Source organism: Takifugu rubripes, chromosome 17 (genome assembly GCF_901000725.2).
Source record: "Takifugu rubripes chromosome 17, fTakRub1.2, whole genome shotgun sequence".
In the NCBI taxonomy this organism is placed as follows: Eukaryota; Metazoa; Chordata; class Actinopteri; order Tetraodontiformes; family Tetraodontidae; genus Takifugu; species Takifugu rubripes.
The window spans coordinates 8,239,161-8,259,649 of NC_042301.1; the positions used below are offsets into that span (position 1 = coordinate 8,239,161).

General features: G+C 45.8%; 2 protein-coding genes across 3 annotated transcripts; one reads left to right on the forward strand and one right to left on the reverse strand.

Annotated features, from left to right (window-relative positions):
• Positions 1–2,604: 2,604 nt before the first annotated feature.
• LOC101070458 (reticulon-3-like) lies at positions 2,605–18,837 on the reverse strand. Of its 2 annotated transcripts, XM_029850500.1 has the most exons (10): positions 18,706–18,837; positions 18,307–18,410; positions 17,214–17,364; positions 16,981–17,037; positions 16,748–16,886; positions 3,765–3,834; positions 3,641–3,687; positions 3,307–3,365; positions 3,182–3,204; positions 2,605–2,737 (listed from the first exon to the last, which is right to left on the reverse strand). In XM_029850500.1, the coding sequence occupies exons 2-10, from the start codon at positions 18,377–18,379 to the stop codon at positions 2,646–2,648; spliced, it is 711 nt and encodes a 236-aa protein (XP_029706360.1). In that variant the 5' UTR covers positions 18,380–18,410; positions 18,706–18,837; the 3' UTR covers positions 2,605–2,645. The 2 variants fall into 2 exon arrangements, with proteins under 2 accessions (XP_029706360.1, XP_029706361.1); XM_029850501.1 differs by lacking the exons at positions 3,182–3,204; positions 18,706–18,837 and having other exon boundaries at positions 2,612–2,737; positions 18,307–18,420.
• gemin6 (gem (nuclear organelle) associated protein 6) lies at positions 18,754–20,293 on the forward strand. The gene is made up of 2 exons (XM_003972212.3): positions 18,754–18,957; positions 19,613–20,293. The coding sequence occupies exons 1-2, from the start codon at positions 18,830–18,832 to the stop codon at positions 20,001–20,003; spliced, it is 519 nt and encodes a 172-aa protein (XP_003972261.2). The 5' UTR covers positions 18,754–18,829; the 3' UTR covers positions 20,004–20,293.
• Positions 20,294–20,489: the final 196 nt, after the last annotated feature.

A 20,489-nucleotide genomic window follows, 5' to 3' on the forward strand; every position in this document is an offset into this window, starting at 1 on the left:
TATAGTCATCAGGGTTGAGGCAATTTTATCAAGCGTGTTAGCCATCCTTTCTTGATTGTTCAACACGGCGTCAGAAATCAGGCGTGGACAGGCAAGCTTTGGGCATTTTGCTGCTTTTTGCTCTGTCTACAGGGTCCTGCTGCAGTTCCTTTTATGGGCATTAGTGGGCGGTGACATATGCTAATCGTATGTTAATTAGACTCACCTGGCACGCGCTTTCAACTTACGAACAGATGGCATTCATCAATCTAAGAACACAGCTGCGAACAATTCTGGGGCTTACGAACGCGTTGATGAATCCGACGTAGGGTTTTCTTAAGAAACTTCTTAAGAACAACTTAAGAAAGAATCTAAGAAGATTCTTAAGAACATATTGGTGAATCTGGCCCACTAAGCTTTTTCAAAGAGGTAGGTTTTAAGTCTGATCTTAAAAGTAGAGCTGGAGTCAGCCTCCCGTACCTGTACAGGGAGCTGGTTCCATAGCAGGGGGCCTGGTAGCTAAATGCTCGGCCCCCCATTCTACTCCTAATTTGAGTTAATTTGGCCACAGTGCTGAAAATAAACCTGGGGTTGTTCTTGTTTTCCTCAATTAAAGAAGAAAAATAAGCTGTTCTAGCCTTATGGAGGGCCTTTTTGTAAACTAATAGACAGTCTTTCCAGGCTACATGATAGCTGTCTGTTTTACAAGAATTCCACTTCCTTTCTAGTCTGCGCGCTTTCTGCTTGAGGGTCCTGATATGTGAATTATACCAGGGGGCACACCTCCTCTGATTTACTATTTTCTTTTTCAGGGGGGGCAACAGAATCAAGCGTGATTCTCAGTGAGGTTGCTGCACCTTCAGCAATAGAGTCAACCTCAGCAGGGCTAAAATTATAATGATTGATCCCTGGGGAAACACACAGTGGTCCTGAGATGAACGCAGGGATTGCTTCCTTAAACTTAGCTACAGCATTATCTGAAAGACATCTGTTGTAGTAAGACTGTGTTCTGAGGATAGAAGAATCCTTAATCATAAATGTAAAAGTGATCAATGAATGATCTGACAGGAGTGGGATCCGAGGAAACACTGACACATGTTCTACCTCAACACCATAAGTCAGAACTAGATGTAAGGTGTGTTTGAAGCTATGACTTGGTTGGTTTATCTGCTGGAGGAAACCAACTGACTCAAGTAATGAAACAAAGCCATTTCTAAAGCTGTCTACATGGATATTAAAGTCTCCAATGATAATGACTTTGTCCGTTCTAAGGACCAAGTCAGATAAGAAATCAGAGAACAACATCAAGGAACTCTGAATGTGGCCCAGCAGGGAGGCCGATATACAACTACAAACAAAAGTGGCTTTTCTGTCTTCCAGTTCAGATGGGTGATGCCAAGAGTCAGACTTTCAAATGAACTGGAGCCATGTTTTGGCCTAGGATTAATTAATAACTTGGAGTGATAGATTGCTGCCACTCCCCCTCCTCGACCAGTAACACGAGGAATATGATAATTAAGATGGGTAGGAGGAGTAGATTCATTTAAGCTAACATACTCCTCCTGAAGCCAGGTCTCAGTAAGACAAAATAAATCAATGTGATGATCCGCTATCAGGTCGTGCACTAACAGGGATTTACCCAAAAGAGATCTAATATTTAACAGTCCACACTTAATTGTGATATTAGTTTCTCCAACTTGTGCTTTGGTATTAATTTTAATAAGATTATGGTGATTTACCGCTCCCCTGCTCTGTGCTTGGTGAACTTTTAACCGTGGAACACAGACTACCTCTATAGTGTTAAATATGTTATTGTTGGTGGATGAGGGTTCAATGGAAGCGGCAGAGAGGTGTGTAAGACTACAACTCTGCATCCTGGTCTGGACCCTGGTTTGTCTGGTCACTTTGGGTCCAATAAAATTAACCAAGTTACTAGAAATATGAGAGGCACCATCCCGTGTGGGATGGACACCGTCTCTCCTGATCAGACCAGGTTTCCCCCAAAAAGTGCTCCAATTGTCTACAAAGGCCACCTGGTTTTCGGGGCACCACCGTGACAGCCAGCGACGAAGCAACGACATGCGACTAAACATAATAATAACTTTACCAAATTTACGTTTACTTCTCGCTACGCTTCCTGCGAACCATCACCCAGCCGCCTTGGCTAGCCGGTGGCTCGGCTGACGCAACTCCAGCTAACTCCAAGCTGCGGAACCGAGTCTCAAGCTCACTAAGTCTCGCCTCTATAGCCGTAAATAAACTACACTTTCTGCACCTATTCCTTTCACTAAGGGAGGCAGAGGAGCAACTAAACATTTCACACGCTGAACAGACAAAGAAACCGGGTGAAACAGATGGTGAGGCCATGCTAATGCTGATAATCAGCGGAGCCCTGTGTTTGTTTAATATGGGTTATTTCTCACTGTTATCATGTGACTAGAATGTCCCAAGTGTTCAATTTTAAGTAAAGTGAATACAACACATCGTGCACAGTGCAACCAACGAACGATTGAGAAGACAGGAAGTGACAATATAGCATACCGATGAATACATTGTATCTGCTTTTGCTAGACACAACTGATATGAAAATAATAGAAAATAGTATCACCAATAAAAACACAGTTGTTCTGACTGAGAATTTTATTGAAATATTTTAAGCAGATGAATCAGTGAGAAACTGATTGATGAGAAGAAAATGCAGGCAAGTTGTCATTCAGCTTTGACTTTTTTAACGGCTCCAGGTAACCGGTCCTGCAGCCTGAAAACACACATTCCATGAGCTGCATGTAGCTCAACTCATCACCCAAAAGTTCCACAAAAGCTCACCAATGATGAGAATTAGCTGTGCCATAAAAGAAGCTTAATTTCAATATTTAGATTACATTATATAGATACATAGCTCTTTTTCCTTAAATAGCAATATAAGGAAGAGTTTGCGCCCTCAAGAGCTGCTTCCTCAACTGTCCTCTTTGCCCACTTGTGAAAGAAGCCTTTCTGGCTTATATGACAATAAGCATGTATAGCAGGCGTTAGTAACAATGAAATATCATTTACTCCATCTTTTTTGATATACAACACATTCAAAATTGTGAGAAAATGTCACATCAGGAGTCAGTTAAGCCAACATTTATACTGAAATCCCAGTTTTAGAATTGGTCTTTTGGAACAAACTTTTGAAACACAATAGGTGTGTTCTTCTTACCTTGCTTTACTGACCACCTGTGACTAGATCATCCAAAACATGTAAAGAATGAATGAAAAAGCTCCTAATTAAGAAAAAAAATGACTCAAAACATGTAATGAAATCTTTTTCTCAGGAAAACTCACTGGTATTTTGTTTCCTCCACTCTGGACTTAATTAATGCGATGTATTGGTCAATCTGTGTCTGAAGACAAAAACACAAATGGATTAAGCTACAGTATACTTTCACTACTCATATACGGCTACGTGGCAACTTGTTTGTGCAATCACAATTTAGACAGTGCGGCGACAAGTGTGTGCAGCTCCCAATAGGTCGGTAAAATCAATATTCTATAGGATATTGTCAGAGATGTCAAAAAAGACACACACTCTGCTTACTTTCACCTCAGATATTGACACTCTGTCATAATAATAATGGAAATAACAACAACAACAATAATAATAATATCACATTAGTACCTTTTTCCTCTGGTAGATTAGTGGAGCAGTGAAGCATAAGATGTCAGCTACAAAAAAAGAGGGTCATTGTTTAATTATTGAAATCTATTTTATATATTATCAACACAAGTCACAAAAGACCCACCAATAATGAGAAGTGTGATACCATTGAAGATGGCTCCAACATATGTCATTACCCACATGACAGCAGTCACCTGTGGACAAAATATTCCAAAAATATACAGGAAAATATTTAACATCAGGAGCAAACCCTAAATTTTCATATTTACATGATCAGGGATCAAGATCATCTCCAGAAGTTACTTAGAAAAGACTAAAAACATAATATATGGTTTAAAATATCATATCACTTTTATAATTTGGGATTAGAGGTTTATATACAAGACTTTTTTTAAATAAATTTTAAGCAATTTTAACTTAATTACCCAATTATGAATACATATACATTTTTAAAAGTCTCTTCCTTGCCCCCATGGGCAGTGCCTCCTTCAGATTCGGTTCCTCTACCAGAAGCCTGGGCGTTTGAGGTTTCTGCACAGGATCTTAGCTGTTTCTAGGACTGCACTCTTCCAGACAGAGAACTCTGATGTGGTTCCTGGTATCTGTTGGAGCCATCTACTCAGCTTGGGGGTTACTGCCCCTAGTGTCCCAATCACTACTGGGAGCACATTCTCTCTATCTCCTCTTTCAGCCCTTGGTATTTTTCCATCTTCTCATGTTCTTTCTTCCTGTTGTTGCTATCACTTCGGATTGCATCTATCACCATCACTGTCTTCTAGTGTTTACCACCACTATGTCAGGCTGATTTGCCACCACCATCTTGTCAGTCTGGTTCTGGAAGTGCCACAACATCTTGGCATGTTTGCATGTTTGTTCTATATTTTGGCATGTATACACATATATGTATGTATGTATGTATGTATGTATAGTATGTATGTATGTACAGTATGTATGTATATACAGTATGTATGTATGTATGTATTTATTTTGTACTCAGAGGCCTAGCTCCATCCTACCTGGAGGAGCTAGTGACACCTTACCAGCCCAATAGACCGCTCCACTCTCAGAATGCTGGTCTACTTGTGGTTCCCAGAGTCTCTAGGAGTAGAATGGGGGGCCGAGCATTTAGCTACCAGGCCCCCTGCTATGGAACCAACTCCCTGTCCAGGTACAGGAGGCTGACTCCATCTCTACTTTTAATATCAGACTTAAAACCTACCTCTTTTATTGTTACCGTATTTTCACGACTATAAGGCGCACCTAAAACACTGAGATTTTCTCAAAAATCGACGGTGCACCTTGTAATATGGAGCGCCTTGTGTGTGGACTGAGTTCCAAAATCTGCTGTGCGCCTTGGGTGGGTGCACTACGGTAAACGCTCCGCCAATCGATTAGCGGCACACCTACACGTAAGGATCCCCTAAAATGGCGTCAGTCAAGCGAGACGTGTATGAATGAGGCTTACTTTAAACTGCAGGCCATCGAATATGCGGCTGAAAATGGCAATCGAGCAATCTTAGTGTTTTCGCTTTATGAGGCGGTGGCATCTCTCCATATGCACAAGTACAAATGTTGCGCCGCGGCTGGCAGTGGATTACCAGGAGAGGGTGGCCATCTTCTGCGACTACTGCCGCGACAACATAACCGCGCCCAGCCACATCACCAACATGGATGAGATCTCTTTGACTTTTAACATCCTTTTGACCCAAGTGGAGAAAAAGGGACCAGCACGGTGGCGATACGCACAACGGGGCACGAGAAGTCGTCGTTCACCGTGGTTCTCAGCTGCCACGGAAACGGACAGACCGCTGGATGACGGAAGGCGAACACTCCTTCACAAAGACTATGAGGCAGCGGCGGGCAAGTTATGCCACCATATGTGGGTGCATTGTAGAGGCATGGGCTATGATACTGTCTTCATGTATTGTAAGAGCTTTCACAAAAGCCGGCATCAACGCTGAACCGGAACCGGTCGGTGAGTCTGATTCAGATGATTAAGAAGAGGAATTCGGGATGTTGGACATTGAAATAGTGCAGCTGTTTAATTCAGATACAGAAGATGAAAACGTTGATGGTTTTGTGGAGGAAGAATGAATATTTTGTTCAATAAATGTGTCGAAACTCACTGTTTTACTTCCATTGTCATTTTTTACTGTATGTTGCAGCATGCGCCTAATAATACGGTGTGCCTTATGTATGTTTTAAATACAGAAATAGCACCTATAACTAAGACTGCGCCTTTTAATACAGTGCGCCTTATGGTAGTTAAAATACGGTACTAATTCTGCAGTTCCAGTTACTATCATAGACAGACAAACTATCATACTTAGCGGGTCGTCTAATCATTAGGTTAACATCTTAGCTATGCTGTTACAGGCCAAGGCTGCCGGGATCCAGAAACATGATCACCTTACAGGCCTCTGTCACCCCACTGGGTCATGGTTTCCTCTCCTCTCCTCTCCTCTCCTCTCCTCAAACTCAATTTACCTGGGGGCCGCTGGAGGCAGAGTCTGGGTGAGGCTCGGCCGCATTAGGCCCATCACAACCACCTTTTTTTTTTTTTTACACAAAATAAGATGAAAAAATAAACAAATTAAGAATTAATAAGAAAATAAAGCAATCAGCAATAAATAATAATAATAATAATAATCCATCCACCCATCTATCCTCTACCACTTATCCGGGGTCGGGTCGCGGGGGCAGCAGCCTAAGAAGAGAAGCCCAGACTTCCCTCTCCCCAGCTACCTCTTCCAGCTCATCCGGAGGGATCCCCAGGCGTTCCCAGGCCAGTCGAGAGACATAGTCTCTCCAACATGTCCTGGGTCTTCCCGGGGGTCTCCTACTAGATGCCCAAGCCACCTAGATGCCCAAGCCACCTCATCTGGCTCCTCTCAACGCAGAGGAACAGCGGCTCTACTCCGAGCTCCTCCCGGATGGCAGAGCTTCTCACCCTATCTCTAAGGGAGAGCCCAGCCACCCTACGGAGGAAGCTCATTTCGGCCGCTTGTACCCGTGATCTTGTTCTTTTGGTCATTACCCAAAGCTCATGACCATAGGTGAGGGTAGGAACGAAGATCGACCGGTAAATTGACCGGTAAATCTCTTCACCACTACGGACCGGTGCAGACTCTGCATTACTGCGGACGCCGCACCGATCCGCCTGTCGACCTCCTGCTCCATTCTTCCCTCACTCGTGAACAAGTACTTGAACTCCTCCACTTGGGGCACGAGCTCCTCCTTGACCTGGAGAAGGCACTCCACCTTTTTCCGGTTGAGAACCATGGCCTCGGATTTGGAGGTGGTAATTTTCATCCCAGCCGCTTCACATGCAATGGCAAACCGATCCAGTGATCGTTGGAGGTCACGGGCTGATGGCGCCAACAGGACCACATCATCTGCAAAAAGCAGAGACCCAATCCTGAGGTCACCAGACCGGACCCCCTCAACACCATGACTGCACCTAGAAATTCTGTCCATAAAAATTATGAACAGAATCGGTGACAAAGGGCAGCCCTGGCGGAGACCAACCCTCACCGGAAACGAGTTCGACTTACTGCCAGCAATGTGGACCAAACTCTGACACCGATCGTACAGGGAGCAGACGGCCCGTATCAGCGGGCCCGACACCCCATACTCTCGGAGGGCCCCCCACAGGACCCCCCGAGGGACACGGTCGAATGGCTTCTCCAAGTCCACAAAACACATGTGGACTGGTTGGGCAAACTCCCATGCACCCTCAAGGACCCTGCTGATGGTGTAGAGCTGGTCCACTGTTCCACGCTCAGGACGAAAACCACATTGCTCCTCCTGAATCTGGGGTTCGACTATCCGGCGGACCCTCCTCTCCAGTACCCCTGAATAGACCTTACCAGGGAGGCTGAGGAGTGTGATCCCCCTATAGTTGGAACACACCCTCCGGTCCCCCTTCTTAAAAAGAGGGACTACTACCCCGGTCTGCCAATCCAGCGGCACTGCCCCCGATGTCCACGCGATGTTGCAGAGTCGAGTCAACCACGACAGCCCTACAACATCCAGAGCCTTAAGGAACTCTGGGCGGATCTCATCCACCCCCGGGCCTTGCCACCAAGGAGTTTTTTGACTACCTCTGCAATTTCAGCCCCAGAGATATAGGAGCCTATCCCCAGGTCCCCAGGCCCTGCTTCCTCACTGGAAAGCGTGTTGGTGGGATTGAGGAGGTCCTCGAAGTATTCCTTCCACCGATCCACAAAATCCCGAGTTGAGGTCAGCAGCACACCATCAGCATTATACACAGTGTTGACAGTGCACTGCTTTCCCTTCCTCAGATGCCTGATGGTGGTCCAGAACCTTTTCGAGGCCGTCCGAAAGTCGTTCTCCATGGCCTCACCAAACTCTTCCCATGCCCGGGTCTTTGCCTCGGCAACAGCCGTAGCTGCACTCCGCTTGGCCTGCCGGTACCTATCTGCAGGAGTCCCACAGGCCAGTAAGGCCCGATATGACTCCTTCTTCAGCTTGACGGCATCCCTCACTGCTGGTGTCCACCAGTGGGTTCGGGCATAATAGTAATAATAATACAACAGATATAGAAAAGTGAAGAAACCACATATAGTTCCTGCTGACCAGAGAAATTTAATTACTATTATTCACATTCAAATGTCTGTATTAACAGTTCTTTAACCTCTAACTTTCTGAACAAGAATGGAAGACTGAACATGAACTGTTCTGAACATGGCTTCTCTTGCCTACTTCTTGCTGCTAGAGACCTGACAGCGCTTCCTCTCACATAGCCGAGCCACATTTGGCTTGAGGGATGAAGCAGTTGAGACCCTCAATAGGGCTTGGAGATGCTCATCAGTCTCTCGGACTGCAATGCCATGATTCTCACGGAAACTTGGCTAAACAGTGGCATACCGGACACAGCCATCGGGCTAACCGGGCGCTCCACACATCGGGCAGACAGAACAGCTGACGACTCCGGTAAGACCAGAGGTGGGGGGCTATGCATCTACATCAACAAGACCTGGTGCACCGACTCCGCTACTCTGAGGAGACACTGCTCAGCCAACGTGGAGTTTTTAATGGTTAAATGTAGACCGTTTTATCTGCCTCGGGAATTCACATCCGTCATCATAACAGCAGCTTACATTCCCCCGGATGCTAATGCCACTCTTGCGATGAATGAACTTCATGCGGCTATTAGCCAACAACAGTCCGCCCACCCGGAGGCTGCATTTATTGTTGCGGGTGACTTCAATCATTCAAACTTAAAAACTGTTCTTCCAAAATTCCACCAACATGTTTCCTGCAATACAAGAGGAAACAAAACTCTGGACCATGTCTACACAAACATGGCTGGTGCCTATACGGCAACACCCCTCCCCCACCTAGGACAATCAGACCACCTTTCTTTGTTCCTCACCCCCAAGTACTCACCCCTCATCAACCGCGTCAGGCCATCAATGAAGACCATCAAGGTGTGGCCGGCGGGAGCAGACTCCGTACTCCAGGACAGGTTTCAACACACGGACTGGAGTATGTTTACGCCCCAGGGCAGCTGTGGCTCACACACACACACCGACACTGACAATTTCACCTCCACTGTTCTGGACCACATCACCACCACCATCGACAGCATAACCACCACGAAGCGGATCACCACATACCCCAATCAGAAGCCATGGATGAACAAGGAGGTGCGGCTCCTGCTGAAGGCGCGCAACACTGCCTTCAGATCAGGAGAAGCCCAGGCCTACAGCCCCACAGTCATGGACACCACCTTCCTGAACGAGCTTAATACCTTCTATGCTCGCTTCGAAAAGGACGACAAGGACACTGCCACTAGGACCCCTCTCCCAGCAGACCACCAACCCATCACACTATCATCTACCGCCGTCTACACAGCCCTCAGCCGGATCAATCCACGCAAGGCTGCTGGTCCTGATGGCATCCCTGGACGTGTGCTCAGGGCATGCGCAGAACAGCTCGCCGGGATTTTTACGGACATCTTCAATCTGTCCCTCACCCACGCAGTGGTCCCGTCTTGCTTCAAGGCCACAACTATCGTCCCAGTTCCGAAGCATTCCAGACCAACCTGCCTCAATGACTACCGCCCGGTAGCACTCACCCCCATCATCATGAAGTGCTTCGAGCGACTGGTCCTGGTTCACCTGAAGGACTGCCTCCCAACCACACTCGATCCACACCAGTTTGCCTACCGCAGCAACAGGAGCATAGATGATGCAGTCTCCATAGCACTGCACTCTGTGCTCACACACCTGGACAACACGAACACCTATGCACGATTGCTGTTTGCTGACTTCAGCTCAGCTTTCAACACCGTCGTCCCCTCCAAGCTGATCACCAAACTTGGAGACCTGGGCATCAACCCCTCCCTCTGCAACTGGACTCTGGACTTCCTGACCGACAGACCACAGCGTGTTAGGTCAGGTCACAGCTGCTCCACCACCATCACACTCAGCACCGGTGTGCCACAAGGCTGTGTGCTGAGCCCGTTCCTCTACTCTCTATTCACCCACGACTGCAGACCTGTACATGGATCCAACTCCATCATCAAGTTTGCAGACGACACAACGGTGATCGGTCTCATCAGCAACAACGACGAGACAGCCTACAGAGAGGAGGTAGAGCGCCTGACCACATGGTGCGCTAACAATAACTTGGTCCTCAACACCAGCAAGACCAAGGAGCTCATCGTGGACTTCAGGAAAGCAAGAGGAGGCACACAGGACCCCATCCACATCAACGGGATGGCCGTCGAGCGTGTCTCCAGCTTCAAGTTCCTGGGGACCCACATCTCAGAGGACCTGTCCTGGACCACAAACACCTCCAGCATCATCAAGAAGGCTCACCAGCGCCTCTTCTTCCTGAGGACACTGAGGAAGAACCAGCTATCCTCGGCTGTCCTGGTGAACTTCTATCGCTGTGCGATAGAAAGCATCCTGACCAACTGCGTGTCAGTCTGGTATGGAAGCTGCACTATCGCTGAGCACAAGGCCTTGCAGAGGGTGGTGAAAACTGCCCAACGCATCACAAGGACTACACTCCCTGCCATCGGAGATGTCCAGAGGAAGCGCTGCCTGCATCGAGCACGCAGCATACTCAAGGACTCCTCCCACCCCGCCCACAGACTATTTTCCCTCCTGCCCTCTGGGAGGCGCTACAGAACCCTCAGGACTCGGACCAGTAGACTGAGGAACAGCTTCTTCCCCAGAGCGGTGTCCCTGTTGAACTCCTGCTGACCCTTACACACTCCACACCTCACTACACTACAGCAGTTTACACAACAACTCACTAGCTTAGTAACCAATGTAGCTACTGTTTAAACCTGTCCTGCGCACTCATGCACTTTATCATCTGTATACACGTAATTTATAATTTGCACATCTCCTCTATCTTATGTAAATAGCTAAATAGCTCCTGCACTTATAGTCCAAGGCATTTAATGTAAACACCATCTGTAAAATATGTTTATAGCACAACCCGGTAAACAATTGTAAAATAACCGCCATACTGTATTTATTAAGTTATTATCCTCACTTGCTGCTTCTTTTGCACTTCTGGTTAGATGCTAAACTGCATTTTGTTGCTCTGTACCTGTACATGTGCAATAACAATAAAGTTGAATCTAATCTAATCTAATCTAATCAGTCAGTCTGGACCTGTACTTGGACTTATTGAAGTTCAAGGTGGAGAAGAGCTTTTCACACAAGTATGTGCTCCCAAAAAGGCACACAGTCCGCTTGAACATCCGAGAAAGCTCAGGGAAGCTGGGGGTCAATTCTCTCAAAAATTGGCCAAGCTTGTCTGCTTTTCCACTAACCTCCCTGAACTTGGCTTTAAGTTCAGAGTTGCACTGAAGGTCAATGAGCTCCATTTGAAGCACAGGAGGGGCATCTTGCACATCAAAGGAGAAGGGGTCCGCAAAAATTTGAAATCTGGCTCTGTGCGTCTTGAAGTCTGCAAATCTGTGTTCAAATTCCTCCTGCAGCTTCAAAATGACATCAACATACTTCTGATTCACTGAATAGTGTGCCTGCATCCATGGGTGCCTTGCATGCTGGGAAATGGCAAAGGTTTGCCTGAGAGACCTGGGCTTTCCATAACAAAAGTTTTGTGGTGAATGATCTGACATTATCATAGGCAGCACTGACAAGTTGCCCCTGGCCTTGTAACGTCTTGTTCAGTTGTTCAGAGACTGCTACAGAGAGGCCAAATACCGGTTTAGCAAGGAACTGAGGAGAGCTAAATCTGTGTATTCGGAGAAACTTCAGGCAGCAGTTTACTGCTAACGACTCTGCTTCTGTGTGGAGAGGCCTGAGGCAGATTACCGACTACAGGCCTCAGGCTTCAAAGGGTCAGGACGACAAAGCCCTTTGTAAGAGTCTGTCCCTCCACTATGCCCGCTTTGACACCTCGTCAGCCATGCCCAACACCTCCCCTCCCCCCTGTGTCACTGCCCCCATGGACCTCACTCCATCAAAGGCAGTCCCCTCCTCCTCGCCCCCTCCACTCACCATCACTCACCATCACCCCCCCCCCCCCCATCACTTACCACCAGTCCCCCCCCCCCCCACCCTCCATTCACCATCAGTGAACAGGATGTGCGCAGGCAGTTCGCCAGGTTGAACCCGCGCAAGGCCCCTGGCCCGGACGGCGTGTCTTCAACCATCGTCCCTGTCCCCAAGAAGCCACGGATCACTGGGCTTAATGACTACAGACCTGTGGCGCTCACCTCTGTAGTCATGAAGTCCTTAGAGCGCCTGATCCTGCCACACCTCAAGTCCATCACCACCTCCCTCCTGGATCCACTGCAGTTCGCCTACAGAGCTAACAGATCTGTGGACGACACGGTCAACCTGGCCCTTCACTCCATCTTGCAGCATCTGGACTCCCCGGGAACCTATGCGAGGATCCTGTTTGTGGACTTCAGCTCTGCGTTCAACACTATCCGCCCCGCTCTGCTACAGGACAAGCTGTCCCAGCTTAGTGTGCCTGACTCCCTCTGCAGGTGGATCACTCACTTCCTGATGGATCGGAGGCAGTATGTGCGGCTGGGGAAGACTGTCTCGGACTCTGTCACCATCAGCACTGGATCACCCCAGGGCTGTGTACTTTCCCCCCTGCTCTTCCCCCTGTACACAAACTGCTGCACCTCAAGCCACCAGTCTGTCAAGCTGATCAAGTTTGCGGATGACACCACCCTCATCGTGCTCATCTCCAATGGCGACGAGACTGCCTACAGGAGGGAGGTGGCTCGACTGGTGTCCTGGTGTGGACACAACAACCTGCAGCTGAACGCTCAGAAAACAGTGGAGATGATTGTGGACTTCACAGCCCCTTTGCCCCCCCTTGCCCTCATGGCAGTGATTAAGCCGTTGCTTAAAAAACCATCACTGGATCCTGATGTCTTAGCAAATTATAGGCCAATATCCAACCTTCCTTTTATCTCTAAAGTTCTAGAGAAGGTGGTGGTGACTCAGTTACTGGAGCACCTGCAGAGGAACAGCCTGTTTGAGATGTTTCAGTCAGGCTTTAGAGCTCACCACAGCACAGAAACAGCACTTCTTAAAGTCACTAATGATCTTCTCATAGCTTCCGATCATGGACTGGTCTCTATGCTGGTTCTTCTGGACCTCAGTGCTGCTTTTGATACAGTTGATCACAGCATCCTGTTACATAGACTGGAACATGTGATTGGGATTAAAGGGACAGCACTAGACTGGTTTAGATCATACTTATCTGATAGATACCAGTTTGCTTATGTCCATGGTGTTCCCTCCTCATACAGAAGGGTTAGCCATGGAGTTCCTCAAGGTTCTGTACTCGGACCAATCCTCTTCACATTGTACATGCTTCCCTTAGGGAACATTATTCAGCCGCATGGGATACATTTTCATTGTTATGCTGATGACACTCAGCTCTATTTATCCATGAAACCCGAGGAGACAGAGAAGTTAGTGAAGCTCCAGACCTGTCTTAAAGACATAAAGTCCTGGATGTCTTCAAATTTCCTCCTCCTTAACCCAGGAAAAACTGAGGTCATGGTGTTTGGTCCTGAACCTCTCTGGGATAGATTAGATCACATGATCACTCTAGATGGTATCTCATTAACATCTAGTCTCTCTGTGAGGAATCTAGGAGTAACTTTTGATCAAAATCTCTCCTTCAACTCACACATTAAATTAAAATCCTCAAGTGCCTTTTTTCACTTGAGGAACATCACAAAGATCAGGAAGCTGCTGACGTGGCATGATGCTGAAAAGTTAGTCCATGCATTTGTTACTTCCAGGCTGGACTACTGTAACTCTTTATTATCAGGGTGTCCAAACAACTCTTTAAGAAGCCTCCAGTTGATCCAAAATGCTGCAGCCAGAGTTCTGACAGGTATTGACAAAAGAGATCACATAACTCCTGTACTGGCGTCGCTTCATTGGCTGCCCGTTAAATTTAGAATAATTTTTAAAACCCTTCTTTTGACCTACAAGGTCCTCAGAGGCCTAGCTCCATCTTACCTGGAGGAGCTAGTGATACCTTATCAGCCCAATAGACCGCTCCGCTCTCAGAATGCTGGTCTACTTGTGGTTCCCAGAGTTTCTAGGAGTAGAATGGGGTGCCGAGCATTTAGCTACCAGGGCCCCCTGCTATGGAACCAGCTCCCTGTCAAAACCTACCTCTTTGAAAAAGCGTATTGTTACTAATTCAGTAGTTCCAGTTACTATCATAGACAGACAAACTATCATACTTAGGGGGTCTTCTAATCGTTAGGTCACATCTTAGTTATGCTGTTATTGGCCAAGGCTGCCGGGGTCCGGAAACATGATCACCTGACAGGCCTCTGTCACTCCACTGGGTCATGGTTTACTCTCCTCTCCTCTCCTTTCCTCTCCTCATCAAGCAGACTAGTTCTTGTGTAGTTTTTCTGCTTCTCCCCCACCCCCCCACCCCCCTCTATTTATTTACAGGTATCGCCGCCCTCGGAGCTGCATAATGACCTCCGGCCCCGTTGAAGTGATTGTATATCATATTTTTTCTGTGTGTTTCTGTGCTCTGTGCCTCTCCTCTCCCTCTCCTCTCCTCTCCTCTCCTCTCCTCTCCTCTCCTCTCCTCTCCTCTCCTCTCCTCTCCTCTCCTCTCCTCTCCCCCTCCTTCTCCTTCTCCTTTTCCTCTCCCTCTCCTCTCCTCTCCCTTCCTCTCCTCTTTCCCCTCCTCCTCCTTCTCCTTCTCCTCTCCTCTACTTCCCCTCCACTCTAATTCTCCTCTCCTCTCCTCTCCTCTCCTACCTATCCTATCTTCTACCTGTCCTCCCCCTTCTCCTCTCTCTTTACCCAGCCGGCCATCAGCAGGAGGGTCCCCCTACATGAGCCTGGTCCTGCTCAAGGTTCCTTCCTGTTAAAGGGGAGTTTTTCCTTGCCACTGTTGCTTGTCTGGGGTCAGGCCCTGGGATTCTGGAAAGCGCCTTGAAACAATTTTGATTGTATAAGACGCTATATAAATAAAGATTGATTTAATTTGATTTGATGGACTCCCCCATCAGCATCGTGGACTCCTTCCGCTTCCTGGGCACCACCATCACCCGGGACCTTAAGTGGGAGCCAACCATCAGCTCCCTCATCAAGAAGACCCAGCAAAGGATGTTCTTCCTACGGCAACTGAGGAAGCTCAAACTGCCTCCCAGGATGTTGCCGCAGTTTTATACGGCCATCATCAGTCCATCCTCACCTCCTCCATCACCGTGTGGTATGCTGGTGCCACTGTCAGGGACAGACTGAGGCTGCAGCGCGTCGTGCGCGCTGCCGAGAAAGTGATCGGCTGCAGGCTTCCATCCATCCAGGACCTGTATATCTCCAGGACCCGGAGGTGTGCAGGTCGGATCACGGCCGACCCTTCCCACCCTGGTCACGGACTGTTTTCCCCCCTCCCCTCAGGCAGGAGACTACGGTCCATTCGGACCAAAACCTCCCGCTACATGAACAGCTTCTTCCCCTCTGCCATCAGGCTGCTGAACACCAAGTGACTTATCACTTAAGCACCATGTACAGCAGCCATGCGTGCGTGCATGTGTGTGTTCGTGTGATTTTATGTACTTTGCCTTCTACTTTTAATCCTCTATTTCCCTGCTTTTCATTTTTTCTTGCCTTTTTGTCAGATGGTCTTGTATCTTAACCCCAGTGTTCCTCTACTAAAATCTGAATTTAAGTAGTAGATTTTGTAGTAGATTTTGAGTCTATTAAAGTTAGATTTTGTTTTTCATCCAGGGACACTTTTCTATTGTATTTTTGAAGTACTTCAGAGATTTCAGTTTTCTGAAGCTGTTGTTTAGTCTTCTCCATTTGGTTCCAAGCAGAACTTTTGCAAACTATTTATCCTGGGTGATATTATGTTGAACCCATTAAAACTTGCCCGAAGATTTTCATTTCAATGAATTTAATCTCCACACCTACAATATACAAAACATTGTGACTTTTGTTGGAGCCAATGAAAGCCCCCCCGATTTTCACAGGCTTTAGTTCGCCAAAGCTCCTGCATTAAAATGACCTTTGCACTATTGGGAAAGTGACTGAGCAGGATATATAACATGTGCATTTACTCGTCAGTAACACACTGACCAGGTTTGTTAAGATGTAGTACCTTAGAAAGCACTGAATGAAATTATATGTACTATTAAATCTGACAGTGAAAAAAAATATAAATAATATAAATAGGAATTTTAGAATCTACTGTATTTTGGTGACCATAAGGCGCACTTAAAAGTCTTAAATTTTCTCCAAAATGGATAGGGTGCCTTATAATGTGGTGTGCCTTAGGTGTGCACCGAGTCCCAAAATCTGTAAATGCTTTTCGGCTTTCGCAAAAGCCATTTCGGATTCATTCGTTCATTTCGGATGCAGAAGATGAGGACTTTGATAGATTTGTGGATGAGGATTGATCAAAAAAAAAATACACATGCATGTTTTAAGCTAGCATATCAGTATGTTTTACCATGCCCGCGCGATATAATCCGGTGCGCCTTATGTATGTGTTAAATACAGAAATAGAACCCGTAACTGAGACTGCGCCTTTTCATACGGTGCACCTTATGGTCGCGAAAATACAGTAGATTAACCTGACCTTCATAGAGTCTACCAGGTCTTCAACCAGCATCAATCTCCTGGTCTGACTGATGAAACAGTTTACATGGACCAAAGACTGACCAGCCAATGACCTTATCCACTCTGAGGACACAGATATGTCTCGGTCCAGGAGAGACCTGTAGGAGGGCCCAAATCGGCATAGAGGAAGAGTTTAAGGGCCAAAGTAGGCGTTTAGAAACACTCCTTTTGGTGTGTGTGTGTGTGTCTTACCTAAATGGATGTCCCTCATCTGATTTCTGCACTGCTTGGATTACTGATTTATAAACTCTAAAAATAGACAAAAGACAACGGTCAGGATGGCATCATACCCATGATGTCACAGCCTGAGATTTAAAGGAGAAAATCACAAATGTGATGCTTAAAAGCTATTTTGTATATTAGGGAACCAATAAATTTATCTGTGTATGTGCTTAAATTCCAAACTTCAAAGTCCATCCCCTCACCTAAAGGTGATAGTGACACAGAGGCACGTCAGTAGCGAGTATGACACCACACTGATGATGGACAGAGTTGCCACAGAAACAAGGACCAGTAGGGACCCACTGAATGCTGCTGCTGTCTTCTTTGGCTCTTTCCAATGAACAAGCTGTAAGACTGTTTGGGGAGTTAGGGTTAGATTTAATCTGGCAAACAGGGACGAGGAATCATGGAAATACACTGAATGCAGGATTTCACTCAAAATTAGTTTAAGAAAAAATGAGTAAATATTTGTGGCTCATCCTGGCTTCACATGGTCAGGAAGAGAAGACTTTAGTGGTGGGCTTTGTTTGGGTAAGGGTGGTCTTTGGATTTCATCAAAAGCAGTAAACTAATAGTAATCACATTTAGTCTGCAAGAAGGAAGGAAGGAAGGAAGGAAGGAAGGAAGGAAGGAAGGAAGGAAGGAAGGAAAATGATCTTTGATATGGTTATTGCTGTTCCTGCTTCACCCCCAAATGGAGTTGAGAGGAATCATGTAGGTCAGGTCCATACCAGGAGTTACTATGTGCATGCATTCACTGCATTATCACAAAATTGTCCCAAGTGTGAGTGAAAATAGATCAAAGTATTGGTAATTATCAGATTTAATGGGAGAAACGCATGTGACACGATAATTATAGAGGGTTAAATTGATCCGAACCTTTGTGTAAATTTAATCCTTCAGTAAGATTAAGCTGCCCTAGCCATGAGCTGCTCAGATTAGCAAACAATAGATCTTTGTAGAATCACAACTGTGAGATCTAAATTCAGTCTGACAGGATGCACCTGGTTTTATTGATTAGCAGGATAGCTAATGAACAACAAATACATCAACCATTCAAAAGAGGTTACCATGATAACCATATGTTACAGTTGCCATAATTACTATTACTGAGAAAATGACTATAATTAATCAGTTACTATGACGGGAATTTAGTGTTGACCAGTTGCTCTCTGTGTTTATATTCATTCTGGTGAAGTTCACAACAAACGATGCATCTCGTAAACCAGAGATAGTCATGTCCTTGACAGTAGTCAGCTGTAGAGTGTAGCATCACATGAATAGTCAGGGACTTACCAGCATGTGTAATTTCTCCAAGTGAGGAAGAATAGTTGTTGACTAATGAAGAGCTGCTGGTGGGGTCAGCCATTTCTTCTTGCCCGTTTAGAGTTGACGTCTCTCTGTTAAGACAAACTAAGCTTGAGCCACTAAAGACTGACTGTATGGTGTCGAATTGGGGTGTGGTTTGTCTAAATGAGTGTTACATCATATGAAAGTTTTTGTTTTGAAAACAATTATATATGATTAATTATAATTATTATATATAATTAATTATATAATTAATTGTATATATATATATATATATATATATATATATATAATTGTGTGTGTGTGTGTGTGTGTGTGTGTGTGTGTGTGTGTGTGTGTGTGTGTGTGTGTGTGTGTGTGTGTGTGTGTGTTTAGGGTTTAACTGACATCCTGATATTTGCCAGCAGGGGTGAGCAGCGACCCACAAGTGCTTGTTTAGAAGCGGAACCAAGGTCCACCTCATGTTTCCTACGGAAGACTTGGGAGGCTCCATTGAATCGACACGGTAGTGATGCAGTCTGAATGGCCTCTCCTAGGTCCGTCAATGTGGAGTCGTTATGTTTCTAAACAGGTCATGGTGACAGTTGAAAACAAAGAGCTCCGCGGATGGCTGCAGACCGTAGACCCGGTGTCCGCGAGGTGAAGCGCAACTGTTTTTTGTTTGTTTAATTTTAATGATTAAAAAAGAACTACCTCCTGATTTTGGAGGTAGAGTAGCTCGTTCGGAGGGGGAAGTATGAAAACGAAATTTTGTTTAAGACGAACAGTGGTGGACTTTGGGGTTACTATACTTTTATTCATTTTAATCAATTCCACAACTGCTACGCCAGACTATTAAAGCTATGTTGCCTAAAATATATGATTTACTCTATAGCTACCTCACAAAATCCAGGTCGCCTTATGTGGTTTTACCGGAAGCTGTTATGTTGGCGGAAGTTTTCACATGCGTTCAACGTATAATGAAGAAATCTGACTGATGCATATGCAACATACATATAAAGCACCTTTTTTAAGTTTTACAGGCATTTTATTAATAAGCGGGATTATATTTTTGATTATTTAATCAATTTAGTTCCGCCAGTACAATTAGTTCCGCAACTGGTAGGGAGACATTAACGTTAAACCTGTAAAGCGGAGTGATGTCCTCTATATAAGCACTCGTATAATGTTTCTTTTCCAACCAAATGGTTGGACACGTGGTGGGAACCAACTTTTGTGTAAAATATCACTATTGGTTGCTACACTTATGCAGCAATTGTGATTTCCGTACCTGTTTTTGTGCCGCCCCCTTTAGTTTGGTCTTGGTGAACTTCAAGAAGGAAGGTGGTGCAGTGGTGCAAGTTGTGATGGGCCATGCTGTGCGACAGGTGCAGGCACTGAAGGTGGCTGACCAGGAGACTGCAGAACGTATTCAGGCCTGCTTCCTTCCCCCAATGATCCAAAACATGAGCCCAGAAAAGCTGAGGAGGAGCAAAATTCGAATTTGGCTGCTAAAGAACCAGGTTCCTGTGGAAGAGGAGGGAGATAAGCTGAGGGTGGCAGGCGTCCTAACCATTTCATCCCCTTACAAACTTGAAGACTGCTGTAGTTCCAACCAGATAGTCCTGGACCGCATTCAGAAGCTGATCCAGAAACTAGTTTTGGAAGAAACTCATCTGGACTGTGACCCAGGTTTAACCTTGTAAAATGACTTCTATCAAAAGCTTCCAGGAGCATTCATTATATCAAAGAGCAATTTCTCTGCTGGCATGTCAGAGGCTAGCATCTACTGATGGAGGTGGATTCAATCGGCCTAGTTATTGTACCCATTTTCTGTTTGAATTCTTGTTTACAATGCAAAATAACCTCAATATTTTTTTCAAATCGTCTCCCCAAGGGTCTGTATTTCAAAGCTATGTTGCGTGAGGCATAACCAATCAGAGTAATAACATCATTATAGTCTACAACCATATCAAATTAAAACTAGAAAAATCACTTTCTGCAGACTTTGAGTGACTTTGTATTGATAAGTAATCAAGTTTGACAATTTCTATGGTAAATCTCTCGAAAGTGCCATCAGACCATGTGGGGTTTTGGGATTGTGAGCTGTGATTTTTAAGTATAGTAAGTCACACGTGAGTTAAACATGTCACTCACCTGAGACCTTAAAGGAAAATGAAATGATCTTATTC

Bases quoted from the DNA above. Each gene is read 5' to 3' on its own strand.
- LOC101070458 (XM_029850500.1), bottom strand. From the start codon at position 18,379: ATGGCTGACCCCACCAGCAGCTCTTCATTAGTCAACAACTATTCTTCC. The intron at 17,365-18,306 runs GTAAGTCCCTGA...CTCCCCAAACAG, and splicing joins TGGAGAAATTACACATGCTG to TCTTACAGCTTGTTCATTGG. The intron at 3,366-3,640 runs GTACTAATGTGA...TTTTGTCTTCAG, and splicing joins TAATCTACCAGAGGAAAAAG to ACACAGATTGACCAATACAT.
- gemin6 (XM_003972212.3), top strand. From the start codon at position 18,830: ATGCAGTCTGAATGGCCTCTCCTAGGTCCGTCAATGTGGAGTCGTTAT. The intron at 18,958-19,612 runs GTGAAGCGCAAC...CGCCCCCTTTAG, and splicing joins GTAGACCCGGTGTCCGCGAG to TTTGGTCTTGGTGAACTTCA.